This window comes from Grammomys surdaster, unplaced genomic scaffold (assembly GCF_004785775.1).
Source record: "Grammomys surdaster isolate TR1022 unplaced genomic scaffold, NIH_TR_1.0 124552, whole genome shotgun sequence".
Lineage (NCBI taxonomy): Eukaryota > Metazoa > Chordata > Mammalia > Rodentia > Muridae > Grammomys > Grammomys surdaster.
Window position 1 is genome coordinate 139240 of NW_021619534.1, and position 17381 is coordinate 156620.

General features: G+C 44.9%; 1 protein-coding gene across 2 annotated transcripts in view; it reads left to right on the forward strand.

Annotated features, from left to right (window-relative positions):
• Positions 1-17381, forward strand: part of Sag (S-antigen visual arrestin) — a 41093-nt gene that overhangs the window by 21189 nt on the left and 2523 nt on the right. For both annotated transcript variants that reach the window (XM_028784655.1, XM_028784656.1), the window contains exons 10-14: positions 2333-2405; positions 6580-6717; positions 8889-8966; positions 11491-11514; positions 15857-15912. In XM_028784655.1, the coding sequence (XP_028640488.1) occupies positions 2333-2405; positions 6580-6717; positions 8889-8966; positions 11491-11514; positions 15857-15912 (369 nt within the window). The remainder of the gene's footprint in view (positions 1-2332; positions 2406-6579; positions 6718-8888; positions 8967-11490; positions 11515-15856; positions 15913-17381) is intronic.

Genomic DNA, 17381 nt, shown 5'->3' on the forward strand with positions numbered 1-17381 from the left:
GTTACATTAGTCTTTATAACTGGGTTGAGCATGCAAAAGGTTCAGGAGTTCAAGGCCAGCCACAGCAACATGCAGAGGCCAGCCTAGACTACATGAAAACCCAGTTTTTAAAAAGCTAGAGATATTGCTCTGTTTGTAGCTTGCTTGCTGGGCATAGGCCAGGTCTGGGTTCAATCTTCAGTGTATGCATATGCACATACACACATGTGCATGTACATACAAAATACAGTTTGTTCCATGCAAACCAGATGGTTGTATAGCCCAGTTATCTGCAGGGATTGAATGTGCTCACTATATGCTCAAATGTTTGAAACTTGATTTTCTTTCTTTTTTTTTTTTTTTTTTTTTTTTTTTGGTTTTTCGAGACAGGGTTTCTCTGTGTAACCCTGGCTGTCCTGGAACACACTCTGTAGACAAGGCTGGCCTCGAACTCAGAAATCTGCCTGCTTCTGCCTCCCAAGTGCTGGGACTAAAGGCATGCACCACCACTGCCTGGTGAAACTTGATTTTCACATTCACATTTTAATGATATTTGCAGGTAAGATATAGGGAAGTAGCTAGGGTCAGATGAGGTTCTGAGGAAGGGCCTTTAATGACATTAGTGGCTTTGCATGAAGTAAAGAGACTTAAATTAGCATACCTGTCCTGCTTCTGCCATTTGAGGTCCTCTGCTATTATGATCAAACAGGAAGGCCCTTATCAGAGGCCAGCACCACTTGGGAGTTTCAGCTTCCAGAGCCAGGGGCTAATTAAACCACCATTCTTGGGCTGGAGAGATGGCTCAGTGGTTAAGAGCACTGACTGTTGCTCTTCCAGAGGTCCTGAGTTCAATTCCTAGCAACCACATGGTGGCTCACAGCCATCTGTAATGTCTTCTGGTGTGTCTGAAGACAACAACAGTGTACTCACATATATAGAATAAATAAATCTTTAAAAAAAAAACACCATTCTTTATAAGTAATCCTGTGTAATATTCAGTTATAGCAACAGAAAATGGGCTGACACAGTGTCAGACATAAGTTCCACTTTCCCTCTACACCGAAGACAAATGTCAGGAACTGTGTGTCTGTATATTAGAGAATCTATGTTTTTTTTTCCTTTTTGCTAATGTGAATATTAATTCAGCCTTGTTTTATGTTGGTTTAGTTCTCTATAGGACAGAGTTATTCAGCATACTGTATATAGTGCCAATGGCTTCCTTGGTCTGTGTAGTAGAGTCTATCTGCCCCTTCAGGCTTCGATAGCAAAAACACCATAAACTAGTGGCTCACTGAGATGTGAGCCTCAAACTTGTGTTCCTCCTACTGTAGCCTCCCTAGTACTGGCGTTTGCCGGTACGTGCTGTTATAGCCAGCTAACAACACTTAGTTATTTCTGGCAGTTCTGGAGGCTGGAAGTTCAAGATCAAAGTGCTGACAGATCCATCTGTTGAGGGTCTCATCCTCTAACAAGCTCCTGGAACCTCCTTGTTAAGGCCATGAATTCCACTCATGCGGATGTTGTCCCCACAACCCCCTCACTTCTCCAGAAAGCCCTCCTCTTCACAGTGAATGCCCACTTAAGCTAGAGGGGTGAGCTGGTAAAAGTGCCAGCTTCCCAGCCTGGCGCCATGAGTTTGATCTCTGGAACTCACATGGTGGAAGGAATGACTTTCCCACACGTTGTCCTCTGACCTCCCAACAAGTCCTTGACATGTTCCTGACCCCCTCCAGTGATGCAAATTTGAAAAATAATGTCACCCTGGAGTTGTAATTTCAATTTTGAAAGAACAGAAAAGCAAACTTTCAGAAACAGCTGCAAAATTGATCATGTATCATTGCATACTTGTATTTAAAATTACTTCTGAGCAAAGTGTGTAACACTAGCACTTGAGAGCCTGAGGCAGAATTGTGAGTTCTAGGCCAGCCTGGGTTACACAGTAAAACCTGTTTCAAAATAAAAATGTTTCTCAAAGTTTATTGAATAATAACAATACCAGTGACCTTGAAAGAAGTTGTGGAATTTTCTGAAACAAAATGTTAATAGCTTTCTATAAGTTGGGTACTATAATGGGTATTTTAAATTGTTTCTTTTAATCCTCGAGCTTGATTTTAAGAGATTATGGGCTCGGAGGAGAGGAGGGGGCTTCCTGGAGCTGAATCTCAGAGCCCGGTGTTTGGTGGGAATTGACATAGAGCAAGTCACTGATATACAGAAATGGCCTGAAACCAGACCTTGAAAAGTTGCAGCTTTAAGCTGAGGGCTGAAAAAGCCAGATTCAAACGGTCCTGTGTGTCTCCTGAAAGGCACGAGGGACTGCACTGACCACCCCGCTCCTGTCTTCCCTCTGCAGTGGAACAAATAGCCAATGTGGTTCTCTACTCAAGTGATTATTATGTCAAGCCTGTGGCCTCAGAGGAAACACAGTAAGTAGCAGTTGCCTTTCTACTTCCTGGGCAGCAGCCCACTTGTCAACTTCCTCTTCTGAAGAGGGAACTAGAATGCCGTGCCAGGCCCAAGCCTTTGCTTTCTTCTTCTTATCTCACATCAAGGGTGAGATATAAAGCAAGGCACGCTAAGCGATGTGTTTATTTTGCCTTTGGGCCCATCTCTTAGGCTAGGAGATCAGTCTTCATAAACAAGGGACCAGAGGGAAGAAATCCAGAGAGTAATGTCACTATGGGAACAACAGGGGCTCTGTGTATCCTTGGAATGTGTTGGCAGGAATGAGATGCTCTTTCTGTCCCCAGAAGATGACTAAATGAGCTATTAGCCCAGGCTGGGATTGCAGTGTGTGTGTGTGTGTGTGTGTGTGTGTGTGTGTGTATCTGGTATAGTCTTTCTGTAAATTCTACTATAGTAAAGACTATCATCTTAGCCCGAGGACTCCCTTCCATGACAGCCAAGCTGGAGAGAGAGTTAGATTTGGTTTTTGTTTTTCATAAAGGACCTAAGTTTGTTCTCAGCACCGTAACTACAACTCCAAGAAAGCTGATACCCAATACCTCTGACTTCTGTGGGCATCCACACATATGCACATTCACACAGTAAATAAAACAAATATTTTCAAAAGACATTTTAATCTAAGCTTAAGCATGAAGGTCAAAAAAAAAAAAAAAAAAGGAAAGGAAAGGAGAGGTGCTTAGCTTACAAACACAGCAAGCACCTAAGATCTAAGAGCTTCTCACAGAAGAATTGCAGACAGTGCGACCTATCCAAGTGTGGGTGGGGCTTTTTTTGATCATCTTAACATGAAAATCTTGTAGCAGTGGCAACTGGACTAGAAAATTGGGTCCATTTTGAGCTCTTTGTGAATGACTATCTCCCTTTAGTGGACTCAAAATATTCACAGAATCCCTGAATAGGTTCTTTGTGCCCACCAGGTATTCTGCACTTTGCTGGGAGGTGGGGGTTCATTTAATTCACAGGCTGGATAGGGGCTTGGATATGAATCTCCACTTTTCTAGCTAGCGTTTTCTATACAGAAAACGTTACCAGGGTGACAGGGAGGTTGGGGTAGGAGGGAGGGGTGTGTGGTAAGGAAAGAAAATCTGATTCATCGAGATCATATTACATATTTAAAATCCAACTTCAGAGTAAGCCGCTACTAAAAAAAAAAAAATACAGCCTTGCATTTAAATGTAGGTATATAGTTTTGAGAAAGAGAAGAGCACTTCATAGTGACTTCTAGAAAGCTGACTCTGTTCCATGTCTTGTTCAAGGAGTGGGAGTCTTTTGGCAGATGCTCCATAACTCTGTGTGTGTGTGTGTGTGTGTGTGTGTGTGTGTGTGTGTATCTCCATCCCATTTCCCGTTTCCCATTCAAAACTCTGTGTGCTTTTTGGACCAAATGATCCTCAGGACAGTGGACTCCATTCTAAGATTTCCCTAGGGGCTGGAGGAGTCTAAAAATGGGGCCAGATCACGTTAGCTTTTTCATTGTTTAGACATAAATCTGAAAAAACAAACTGTCACGGGGAATACTTGTTTCCGTTCACTGTTTCTGTCGATCACAGCAAAGTGGGCTTGGCAGAGCAGAACAGCTCAGGAAATGGAATGCCAGCATTAGCAGGATACCCCTGTTCCCCTTTTGATGACAGCCAGGCTTCTAGCCTCTGAGATGGTGGCTCTTGTATCCAGGGCAGTCTTCCCCTCTGGGCTAATCTTCTCTGGAAATGTTCTCACACACATCCTGAGTTGTGCTTCTCTCATTTCCAAGGTACTTCTTGAGACAATCCCATTACGATTAACTCTCACGTTGGTCTCAGTGTAGAAGCCACTCAGAAGGCTGCAAGAGCCTAAGCCACTGTTGCAGACACATCCAGCTCCTGGGGCTCTGGTGGGCAGGCTTCCTCAAACTAGCTCAAACATCTGTTGTAAGCCGCTGCTGACCATGCAGTGTGAGATCCTAACGGCCCTGGGCACAGCTGTGGGCTGGCTTCCGCAAATTCTATCACAGAAAAGGCTAGCCCAAGGGCCCCCTTCTAGAGTCAAGCTGGAGGGGGGGAGGGAGGAGGGAGGGAGGGAGGAAGGGAGGGAGAGAGAGAGAGAGAGAGAGAACCACAACCCAGGTGGTAGGATGTGGCCACCCCTAGCTCACTAGAGACAGGAGAAGCTGAAGCTGCTTTAAACTCCTGGGTTGTGTGTGTGTGTGTGTGTGTGTGTGTGTGTGTGTGTGTGTGTGTGTGTAAACAGGGAAGTCCTTCCGGTGGGAGGCAGCTCACATTTCCAGATGTCTGGGAACTCATTAAGGAAGTGGTCCTGATGCTGGCTCCCAGCCAGCATTGGCAGGCCACATTTCACCTTCTGTCCTCGGCTCAGGCCTGGTTGCTAGGATGTGTATTGCAGAATGAATTGTCCAGCCCAGATACCACTCTGGAACCCCAGGAATGCTGTGTCTCTAGCCAAGTCCCAGAATTGCCCCCTCAGTGTGGGGTTCCTTCGGTCTTTCACTCATAGGGAAACTCACAGCCCTCTGAAGAAGGCCCAGTAAAGAAAGAGGTGAGCCAAGCTGGGCAGTGACATTGAATGCCTTTTATCCCAGAGGCAGGCAGATCTCTGTGAGTTCAAGGCTAGCTTGGTCTACAGAGTGAGTTCCAAAATAGCCAGGGCTATAGAGAGAAATCCTGTCTCAAAAAACATGGAGAGAGAGAGAGAGAGAGAGAGAGAGAGAGAGAGAGAGAGAGAGAGAGAGAGAGAGAGAGAGAGAGTTCTTTGAACAAAAAAGCAGACTTTATCAGACTGATCTGGGTTATAAGTGGTTACAGACTCATAAGTCACACACTGTCTGACTGCTTGTCTTTCATAGTGTGGACAGTTTGGCTACAGTGGTTCTGCATGAGATTTTTTTTTAAGCCTTTTCTTTTAAAATTTTATGTATTCATCATTACTCTCTACAGACACACCAGAAGAGGGCATCAGACCCCATTGCAGATGGTTGTGAGCTGCCATGTGGTTGCTGGGAATTGAACTCAGGACCTCTGAAAGAGCAGTCAGTGCTCTTAACCACTGAGCCATCTCTCCAGCCCCTTTTTTTTTTTTCTGACACTGCCAATAGTGAAGCTCAGGAAGTCTCTGTAGGAAAGTGGCTGGGGTCTTGGACATTTGGGCTAGCTTATCTTGTTTTGTGTTTTTGAGACAGGGTCTCTCTATGGTTGTCCTGGAGCTTGCTGTGTAGATCAGGATGGCCTTGAAGGCACAGAGATTCTCACGTCTCTGCCTCTCAAGTGTTGGGATTAAAGGCCAATGCCACTACACTCTGCTAGTTTTTTAGTGTGTTTTATTTGCTTCTGGTCCTGTTTAGTTTTGCTTTTATAAGACAGACTTTCACTGTGTAGTCCAGACTGGTCTAGAACTCATGATCTTCCTGTTTGAATCTCCTGAGTCATGGGGTCACAGTTATGTACCACCGCTGCTGACTATTGGTTTTATTTAACCCTGCAGAACATTTCAGAGATTTTGGTAATTCAGAACAGGTCAAGAGGCTTGAGGGAATGCCCCAACCTTGTGTGTGTGTGTGTGTGTGTGTGTGTGTATGTGTTTTGTATGTGTATGTATGTGTGCATGTGTGTCCTGTTTGTGCCTGGTACCTCTGGAGGCCAGGAGGAGGCATTGGATCCCCTGGAACTAAAGTTATGGGGGGCTGTGATTTACCACATGGGTGTGGGAACTGAATTCCCTTCTGTAAGAGAGTCAAGTACTCTCAACTCCTGAGCCATCCCTACACCTTATTTTTTTGAGACAAAGTCTCTCATTGAATTTGGATCTCAATGATTGAGTGAGACTGGCCAGCCTGTGAGCTCCTGAGATCTGTCTTCTAGATCTCCAGTGGTAGTTTACAGAGACACATTGCACATGGTAGCACAGGGATTCCCTCAAGAATATATGGTACATGTTTTACCAACTGAGCCATCTCTCCAGCCCTGAGATGTCACAGTCTTGCTGCCTGGCTCAGGACTAGCAACATGTCCCTTTGGTAAGGGAACTTTGACTCTAAAAATGCTCATGGCAGGTAGGATCCTGAGGAGTCAATGGTGCCCAGGATGTGGTACTAATTGTGACTGTAACAGCCATAAAAACTCTCTATGGTTCTCCCTCAAGAGAAAAAGTGCAGCCAAACAGCACTCTGACCAAGACGCTGGTGCTGGTGCCCCTACTGGCTAACAACAAAGAGAGAAGAGGCATCGCGCTGGATGGGAAGATCAAACATGAGGACACAAACCTGGCCTCCAGCACCATGTGAGTCCTGGATGCTCTGTGAATGGGTCATCGGTGCAGGGCTGGTACTGGGCTTCCCCAGAGGCTCACAGGCAGACATATCAGTAATGCTCCTGTTTCCATGTGGCATGATGTGGTTGACCAGGTTGGCTCTAGGAATAGCCTTATACCAACTACAGCGTCACTGCCTGCCCTCTGGGTGGCCATAGCCACGTCCCTTGATCTCTCTGAGAACCTTAGTTTTCTGGTCTGTGAAGTGGGAGTAATCAATCACAAGTTCCAATGTCACATGCCAGTGATGAAGACTGATTGGAACAATGTATGTAAAGTGTGGTGCCTGAACACATGAGCTGAGTTGTTGTATTTGGCAGTTTTCATCTGTTCATTTCTATCTGGAAAGATTGGAAGACCCACTGGCTACTGCTCTGCACCAGATTGTGTTGAAAAGAGGAGCTGATTTGCCTATTCTGTTTTGGAGAAATGCCAGATGGATTTAGGCAAAGGATATAAGGGAAAAACTCTACAGTGGAGTCAGCTGCTAGCTGCCCTTCTAGGCCTCATTTGCTGCGAGACTATAAGCTACTAAACGCTGATGAGCCAAGACCCAGGCTTGCTGCCTACATACTGCCCTCTCCCGTAGGATGTGCTGGGGGCTCCTTCCTGGCCCCAGTAGGCTCTCCCAACGAAAGAGGAGGAGGAGTGTCCTGACCAAGACAGAGCTGTAGCTCACATTCCATGAGCCTCGTAGTGGGAACAGTGACTATTTGGCAGAATGAAGATTGGAATCAAGGGATTTTCTGAGGATATTTTGCTGATGTTAGATTCTAAAGCATATTTGTGAAATTCCAGGGAAAGAAAATTGATGCCCTAGATCAATTTAAACAGGCAAATGAACAGATATCAACAGCACACCCTTCTGCAAAGAGTTAATTGTTGAGCAAGTCCACTCCACCCTGGCTCTCCCGTTCAGGGAAATGGTGGGGAGAGCCTTTGAAGTCTCAGACATATTCTGTTCCCTGTGTTTGGGTCTTCCATATAGCACAAGTTTACAAGCCAATCCCAGCAAGAGTGTGGCCTCAGGTCCGTGCCTTCGTCCTTCCACCAGATAATACTCTTTGTGGAGTGCTTTAGTCTTAGAGCTCATGATTTGGCAGAAGGCCTTGGGCTGGACACAGTTCTCCCTGCCTGGCCTGGCCCCAGAGCCCAGGACTACCAACATAACTTCCCTCTGCCTCCCACCTTCAGGGTTTTCCATTGAGATTTTCTTGTGGTTTACAGTAGCGTATAGATTTCATAGTCATCTTCCATTCCATAATACCTGATGTGAGACATCATAGGATACTTAAGTCTTCCATGTGGGGTCATAGGAGATAATACTCTGTGACAAAACATCCACTGAGGAACTTGATTGAGGGTGGGAATCCCCAACATGATCATGTTCCACAGAGCCTGGAGTTAACAATTCACTCCTTTTGGTCACATGTCACTCACTCACTTTGGTCACATGTCCACACACCTTGTTCATCTACTTGAGTAGGCTTTCCCTTAGTGTCGGGTGTCATGCTGGCTGCTGGTCACATAGAGCTTTTGGGTGCAATCCAGAACAGCTATGGTCCTGTGATCACATTATAGGAGAGTGTCTCTGTGCCTTTCTCATGAGCAAAGCACAGGAGAACAAGGCCCAGTGCTACCTGGCTATGTCCAGGAAGGCTTTACAGCTGGAGGTGTTGGGATGCAGAAAAGAGAAGGACCTTCTGGACAGGTTTGGAGTTGGCAAGGTTGGTGCTTACAGGCCTCAGGGTGTAACTGGGTAGGATATGGCAAAGGCATTCCAAATACTGTTTGCTGAAGTTGGAACCTGGATGGGCTGAACTCTCAGGCTTCAGGACTTGAGGACTCAGCAGCTGCAGAATGGTAGGCAGGGCAGCAGAGATGGAGGAGACAGGGGAGTGGTTTAGGAGAGGCTGAGCTCTGAGGAGGACAGCTGCTGTGCTCTGTGTGAGCACCCTATGGAAAAGATGCAGAAAACCCATTCCCCAGCCCCACTAGTGGATGAAGCTCTAAGACTTGAGGCCAATCTGTGGAATTCTCCAATTCTGAGACACAATCTTCAGAATGATGTCCCTGGCAGGAGAGGGATGGTACCCACACTGGCTCTGCTCTCATAACTCTTCTTCTTTTTGATTGGGTAGCATCAAGGAGGGCATTGACCGGACCGTCATGGGCATCCTGGTGTCATACCATATCAAGGTGAAGCTCACGGTGTCAGGGTAAGTGTTGGGTGTACCATCTCTGCATGGCCTGTTCCTCTCCTCCATGACTGTCAGGTGGATGACAAAGTAAGCCTGAGGTGCCTACTGATGCCTACGTAGAGTTTGGCATGGTTCTGTTTGTCAGCTTCTGCAGTTTTGTTTGGAGGCAATGTGTACTGGAAAAGCAAACCGAAATACATGCACCATGAGAGCCGCTGAGTACAAGTGGGTGTACATCTGTACACACAGTGGAGATTGACAGACAGGAATGACAGCCAAACCCCTTTGTAAAAGTAAATTGCCTTGCTGTGTTAAAAAAAAAAAAAGAATGACATTAGTTTAATTTTCAAATTTCAGAAAGATCAGTAGCTGCCTAATGAACTCTCTGTAAATCTTCCTTTACTTGGGTTCAGTGTGAGGGCATGAACTACCTCAGGAGGCTGAGGTAGGATTAAGAAGCAGTGTGATAGATAGTAACTGGCTTTGGTTTGGTTTTGTAAACTGGGGCTAAGTTGGTAGAGTGCTTGCCTAACAGGCAAAAAGCCCCGCCTTTGATCCTTAACACCAAATAAATGAGACATGGCATGTGCCTGTAATTCAGCATTGTAAACTAGAGGCAGGAAGTTCAGAAGTTCAAAGTCATCCTTGGCTACATAGAAAGTTTAAGGCCAGGGTGGGGTACATGAGACTGTCTTAAAAAACAAAAAGCCTCAAGTACCGTATGCTGATGTATACTCGTAATCCCACTACTTGGGAAATTTAGGTAAGAGGATTGCTATAAATTCTGGTATATTGAGGACTTAAAAAAAAAGTTTATTTATATCCTAGACTTTCCTGTCCCTTTCACTCCCTAACATGTAATCAGATATTTAGGGAGTCACCTTTTCATAAAAATTACTGCAATTGAGAGTCCTAAAGAAATAATTTCCTTTTTAGGACTTTTAAAGTTTTATTTTATGTGTATGGCTATTATGCCTACATGTATGTAAGTGCACATGTGGTGCACACCTTCAGCCCCAACATTAGGGAGGCAGAGGCAGGCAGATCTCCGTGAGTTCAAGGCAAGCCTGGTTTACTTAGCAGGTTCCAGGCCATCCAGGGCTATAGAGGCAGACTCTCCTTCTCTCAAAAAACAAAACAGAAAAAGAATAGTCTGTGCTGTTAGCCATCTTTCCAGCCACAAGATCTTATTTGTGTGTGTGTGTGTGTGTGTGTGTGTGTGTGTGTGTAATCAGCATCCTTACTCTACTCAAAACAGAAGGAATTAAATTTCCATTTTCCTTTCAGTATCCATTCCCAACCGTGCTTGCCTGCTTTTTCTCTTGATGGGGCTGTGTTAGCCTGGCCATGGAAGGCTCCATGCACGTCTGTGTTTTTAAGTAGGGAGAGAGTTGCCCAATTTTGCTTGGGTCAGATTTGGATACCTGGTTAACGTGGTATTTATATTTCTTGACTCTTTTCTCTCTCTTTCTTTCTCTCTCTCTCTCTCTCTCTCTCTCTCTCTCTCTCTCTCTCTCTTTCTCCCTTTCTTTCTTTCTTTCTTTCATACTGTCTCACTATATAGCCCTGACCTGGATATTCCTGGTGTTTTCAAATCAGATGTATTTTTTCTTTCCTTTCCCCTTCTATGATCTAAAAACAGGGTGAAGTTTCATCTTACAGTAAACATAAACAGTAAATAAATGCATGCATGCATGCAATACAGTTGATTCTCCATGTACTTGAATACTGTATCTTCAATTTCAACAAATGACAAATTGAAAATATTTGGGGGAAAAATAGTTTCCAGTTCAAGGCCAGCCAGAGCTACATTAAGAGATCCTGTCTCAAAAACAAGAAACAGTAACAAAATGTTTCTGAACTGGATCTGTGCAGGCTGTTCACCTTGTTTATTCCTTAAACAACACAGTTCACTATCCTTAAGGCATCATAAATAAAGTAGGGATAGCTCAGAGTCTAGGGAAAGGTGTGTGCAAGTCATATGCAAATTTGGTATCATCTCCAGAAGACACTAAGACCGGGAACACCCCTACCAGGGGCCCTGAGACTGGTGTCTCAGATTCAGAGAGACAGGGACAGCTGTAACAGTGCATCCTACTGGCTTCTGTGGCTGGGAGTCTCTATCTGTCTATCTATCTATCTATCTATCTATCTATCTATCTATCTATCTATCTATCATCTCAAGATTTTAAATGTGTTTTGAGAGAAGTTCCCACTGCCTCTGCTTCTGGAGAGGACTGAGGTCTCAGGCGTGCTCTGCCACCATAGGGTGGCTGAAACTTTCTGGTTCTGTGGCTTATGTTCACTTCTACGTGAGTTCACTTTTAAAGTAATCCTTTGGAGAAAGAGGAGAAACCCACAGCAGGTAGCAGTGAAGCTGAGCATTGAGGGGCTGTGATCCAGGGAATTTGGGAATTTATGATAGAGAGTGAGAGCCACGCCCACCAGGCTGGCTCCAGGACTGTCCTCCCTTTGAACCCTGGGGCTTGAAGTTGTATTGCCCCTGGGGACTTACCGTGACTGTCTGCTTTGTATTTTCCAGCTTTCTAGGAGAACTCACATCCAGGTAAGCCTCTTTGCCTTCCTTTCTCCAATCAGTTCCCTGCAAGCTGAAGACAATGAGCTTGTGGCCAAACAGAAACTGGTAAAAACCAGTTTCTGGGAAGAAGTGCTCACAAAGATAACTGATGCAAACTGACTCAGATGTGTGGTAAGAGGTGTCACCAGCAGCTGAGAGAGGCTGGAAACCACAGGTAGGCTGTGCACAGGGGCAAGGACACACACACACACACACACACACACACACTCAGAAAACTAACATACTCTATCGAGCTGTCATTTGTGTGTGTAGAATACATACAAGCTACATAAGATGTTTTACCATTTTAATCATTTTTAAAGCTACATCATAGAATTAAGTTCACTTACAATGTCGTACAACTATCACCCCTTCCTAAGTTTTTTTTTTAAACTGTTTTTAACATCTGTAAAGGAAACCTAGCGTTTGTTAAGCAATCACTCCTTTTCCCTCCCTACAGACCCTGGCAACTGCTGGTTGCTTTCGGTCTCTATAGATTCCCCTCTGCTGGGGCTGGTGATGTGGCTCGGCTGGCAAAGTGTTTGCCTAGCCTGCACAAAGCTCTGGGTTCAGTCCCCAGCACTTCATAAAACCAAGATTACACACCTATAATCCCATTGCTGGAGAAGTAGAAGCAGGAGGATTAGTTCTTGTTTGTCTTCGACTATATAGAGATTTCTAGGTCAGCCTGGCTGGGTTCTGTGAGTCCCTGACTCAAAAAAAAAAAAAAAAAAAAAAAAAAAAAAGGTCTGGGCATGGTGAGGCACACCTTCAATCTCGGCACTCAGGAGGCAGAAGCAGGCAGGTATCTCAGGGTTTAAGGCCAGCCTCTTCTATTTAGAGGGACTCTGTCTCAAAAAAAAATTCTGTATATGGCTTTTGCCAGTAAAAGACTGACTTCTTTTACTTAAACATGTTGTAGCGTCTACTACAGTACACTCCCTTCTCATGACTAATATTCCATTGTGTGGATATACCACATTTTATTCGCTCATCTGTCGGTGGTGTTGATATAAAGACATAGCTGGCAAGTCAAAGAGAATGGATCTCAGAATGATCTGGGGACACAAGTTCAGGTCTCCAGATATCACGTTCTGACATAGTTGCTGAAGGTTTTTCATAGTAAAAGAACAAAGAAAAACATAAATCAAGGTATTCTAAAAAACACTTTGGTGGGAACATCAAGTGGGCTATAGTGAGGTGGGAAAAATATCTGCCATAGAATTCAGATATTTTCTTGGTTGGTGGCATTTTTAGATTTGGGCTGGTGGAATCTAGGGGTCTCTTTGTATATCTCCCAAAGGATACAGGCTGCCAGGTCTAACACAAGGGTAGGCAATGAATGGCTGCTAACACCTAAAGATACACCATGAAAACTTTGTCTTCAGAGCTGCAACATTCCTACTCTCCACAGTCATAGGGTTTCTAATCAGTCATTCAGCCTTATAGAATTTTTAACAAAGATGTGGCTTTTTCTTTCTTTCTTTTTTTTTTCTGGAAACTTTAGTTCTCAGAAGACACTTGAATTGTTTCTACCTTTTGGTAAATATGAAGGTGTCTTTTGAAGCACACATAAAGAACCAATGAGTCTGGAAATATTTGAGACAGGCATTCACCTGACATAGCTCTTTGCCTGGGTTCTTATCTATTCCCGTTGCCTGGGCCTACTGGGCAGACTGACTGACTAGTGTCTCTGTGGTGTGGAGAGTTGGAATGTTGCAGGTCTGGAGCTGAATCATTCTGGCCTATCTTTTGCCCTTAATAGCCATGTACTGCCCACCTCTGTGTTTTACCTGACCTTTCATCTAGACCTGGCCTGTACCTGGGTCACTGTAAGCAGGTCAATGCTGGGTAGGCTGCAAGGATCCTGGGATTCAGGGCATAGTGTGGTATCTCATCCCCTCTCTCCACTTCCGTTCATATCTCTGAGTTTCCCTTTGGCTCATCTTTCTGGCCTTGCCTTGCCTTGCCCTGCCCTGGCCCGCCCCGCCCACCCCGCCCCGCCTTCCCCACCCTGCTTCTCCTCTCCCCTCCCCTTTCCTTTCCTTCTTTCCTTCCTTTCTTTTTAATTTATTTTTTTAACGTATTTACTTTACATACCGCTCACTGCCCTCCTGCCAGTCACCCCTCCCACAGTCTTTCTCCTCATCCCCCCTTCTCCTTTGAGCTGATGGGGGCCCCCTTGGGTATCCTCCCACCCACCTTTCCTTTCTTCTTCTCATATAAATTCTAATGTGTCCCAAAGCATTTTGGTATTAGAAATGCGATAGGCTCTATCTTGCCTCTTTTGCAAGAGATGAGTGTGCCCATCCTTGTACCCGCCTCACAGAGATTTTAAAAACACTATTATGGTCTTGAGGGATTAAGAGATTTATTTTCAGCCTTGTGGAAATATAAATATATATAATATAAATATAAGTATAAAGAGAGTAACGTATGAACCACAGCAGAGGTTGAGGTTAATTCTGTCTGCTTTAGTTTTTACCTGACAGAATGACATTCTGAAGCGTAGTCCAGCTATCCAGACTGTGTCTGACAACCATGTCCTTCCAGAGCATCCACTCATGTTGTATAATGTTGGCGCTAGACCTTTAAAATTGTTCTATGATCCTGTTAAGTGAGTGAAGAGGCCAGTCCGTATCGCTGCACATGATGGACAACAGCTGGGAGAGTTTGTGTGGGCATTAAAAAGGAGGAGGTGCCCTGTGCTGATGGGAGGAGCTTCCGCTGCTTGACTTCCTGCTGGGATGTTAATCTAAGGAGTCCAGTGATGAGTACCACACAGGGTACCTCGGCCACCTGCAGCCTCTGTCCCTGTGGCCCAAGGGCTGGAGCTGCAAGTGGAGGCTGTGACCACTGACACCCACAGGAGCAGTGTCATGGACACTGGTTTCTAGAGGTGACTGCTGGGTCCACTGCCTCTGGACTGCTGCCCAGGGTGAGGAGGACTGGGACACTGAGCTTTCTAGTTTGGTTTCCATATGCTATAGTAACTCTTTGCTTCTTATAAAAATAATTATTTTTAAATTATTTTTTATTTACTTATTTTAATTATTTGCCTGCAAGCATGTCTGCATACCACTTATGTACCTGGTATCCACAGAGTCCAGAAGAGTGTGTTAGTTCCTATGGAACTGGAATTACGGATGGTTTGCAAACCTCCTTGTGGATGCTGGGAATCAAGGCCAGGTCCTCTGGAAGAATAGCCAATGCTCTTAACTATTCAGTCCTTCACATACAAATTTCAAATGTATTCAAATGTGTCCTTGCTGCAGTAAATAGTTGTATTTTATTTTAAGGTGTGTGTACATGGTTGCAATTACTTGTGAGGTCCAGAAGTGGGCATTGGATCCCCTGGAGCTGGCAGTTGTGAGCTGCCTGAGGAGGGGGCTGGGAACTGAACCAGGTTGTCTTAGTCTGGGTTTTACTGCTGTGAACAGTCACCATGACCAAGGCAACTCTTTTTTTTTTCTTTTTTTTTTTGGTTTTCAAGACAGGGTTTCTCTATGTAGCCCTTGCTGTCCTGGAACTCACTCTGTAGACCAGGCTGGCCTCGAACTCAGAAATCCGCCTGCCTCTGCCTCTCGAGTGCTGGGATTAAAGGCGTGCACCACCACCGCCCGGCCAAGGCAACTCTTATAAAGGACAACATTTAATTGGGGCTGGCTTACAGGTTCAGAGGTTCAGCCCTTTGTCATCATGGTAGCATTCAGGCAGACATGACACTCCAAGAGCGGAGCCTTCTACATCTTGATCCAAGGGCAGCAGGAGGAGGAGGGTCTCTTTTCCACACTGGACGGAGCTTAAGTACTAGAAGACCTCAAAGCCCACCTACACAGTAACACACTGCCTCCAACAAAGCCATATCTATTCCAACAAGGCTACAGCTCCTAATAATGCCACTTCCTAAGGGAAAGTATATTCAAACCACCATAAGGATCCTCTGGAAGAGCAGCAGGTGCTCCTAACCACTGAGCCATCTCTCCAGCTCCATGGATAGATTTTTTTTTTTTTTAATAACCAGCCTTCTTGTAGGATTTCACCTCTCGTCTTCCCACGATGTTACATCACTACAGCTAGGATCCAGAGAGCTAAAAAGCACTGGCTGCCTCAGCCACGCCTGAGTGAAGTTCCTGGACCACATTCCAGGGAATACATTTCAAATTCCTGCCTGACCACTTCCTGAAGTCTGTTTTGTTTTGTGTCTCACTGAATGAATCTTTGGGAGATTCTCTGCAGCCCCAGTTTTGTGCTGTGTGATCTGTAACTCTGTGTGTGTGTGTGTGTCTGTTTATGCACTCACTAGCCTGTACTCTTCCTTTTTTTCTAGTGAGGTGGCGACCGAGGTGCCATTCCGTCTCATGCACCCGCAGCCTGAGGACCCAGGTTAGTCATTCCCAGTATGTCTAGGATGCTTCTCCTCCGTTTACCACTGACAGATTTAATAGGTGTTAATTTATCCCTGGTTTTCCTTGACTATCTGTCTAAGCATGGGTGTGTCATCCACGGGGTGTCCATCAGATCAGCCTAGGAGAGAGAGCTAGCTCAGCTACTTAGTCTTGGGCCTGTCCACCTCCTATCTGTGTGTGAAGGGTATAGCATTCCTACCCTCTGTTGAGTGTGGATGACCTAGTGAGATTTTTATCAGTGACCCTGTCAGTGCACAAGCTCTGCTCTCCACAGGCCTCAATTTAGATTTAGAGATGGTGTAAGGGACAAATCCTTTGAAGAGCCTGAGGCTCTGCTTTGTGTAGGAACAGAAGGCCTCTCATTTTGAAACGTCAACAGGCATTTAAAAGGTGTTAAATAGTTTTGAAAGTAGTCACAGTGATGAGATTACAAAAAAAACACTAGAAAGAGGTCAGCCTAGTTTCCCATCATCTCCAGTCCATTTGGTGATCTGCCCACTGACTCTCGTGTGGATGTTAAACAAAGCAATCACTGCATGTATCTGTGACACACTGGGGCTCCCTCATTGTCCCTACAGAGATGTGAATGGAATGTAGCATGAGCTAGAGCTCCAGGAGATTCTGAGAACAAAAGTTAAATGAAGGTAGGTGTGCAGGTATGCCTGTGATCCCAGTGCTCAGCAGGCTGAGGCAGGAGGATGGCAAGTTTGAGGTGAGCCTAGGCTATAATAGCAAGACTATTAGAGGATAATTTCTCCAAGTATCTTTACCAAATATTTTAGATTAAAACCCTCAGTAGACTTTGCCAGAAGCTAGTCTGGTCATACATTTTGCTCATTTGTATCCATCTCACTAAAATGCTGTTTTAAGCATTTACTTGGGAGTAATCAGATGGCAATCCAGGAATACATAGATTCAAGCAGTCTTTTTTCTTTTCTTTTTTTTTCTTTCTTTTTTGAGACAGTCCTAGCTGTCCTGGAACTCCCTATGTAGACTAGGCTGCCCTCAAACCAGGATGTTTACCTGCCTCTGCCTCACAAGTGCTAGGATTAAAGGAGTGAGCCACCACCACCTGACCGAACAGTCTTGAAAATGAGCTTCAATACATTCCTCTTCCTTCCTTCCTTCCTTCCTTCCTTCCTTCCTTCCTTCCTTCCTTCCTTCCTTCCTTTTTTCTCTTTCTCTCTTTCTTTCTTTCTTTCTTTCTTTCTTTCTTTCTTTCTTTCTTTCTTTCTTTCTCTTTCTTCCTCCTTCTCTCTCTTTCTCCCTCTGTCTCTCCCCCGTCTCTCTTTCTTCCTCTCCCGTCCTTCCTTCCTTCCTTCCTTCCTTCCTTCCTTCCTTCCTTCCTTCCTTCTTCCTTTCTTCTTTCTTTCTTTCCTTCCTTTCTTTCTTCCTTCCTTCCTTTCTTTCTTTCTTTCTTTCTTTCTTTCTTTCTTTCTTTCTTTC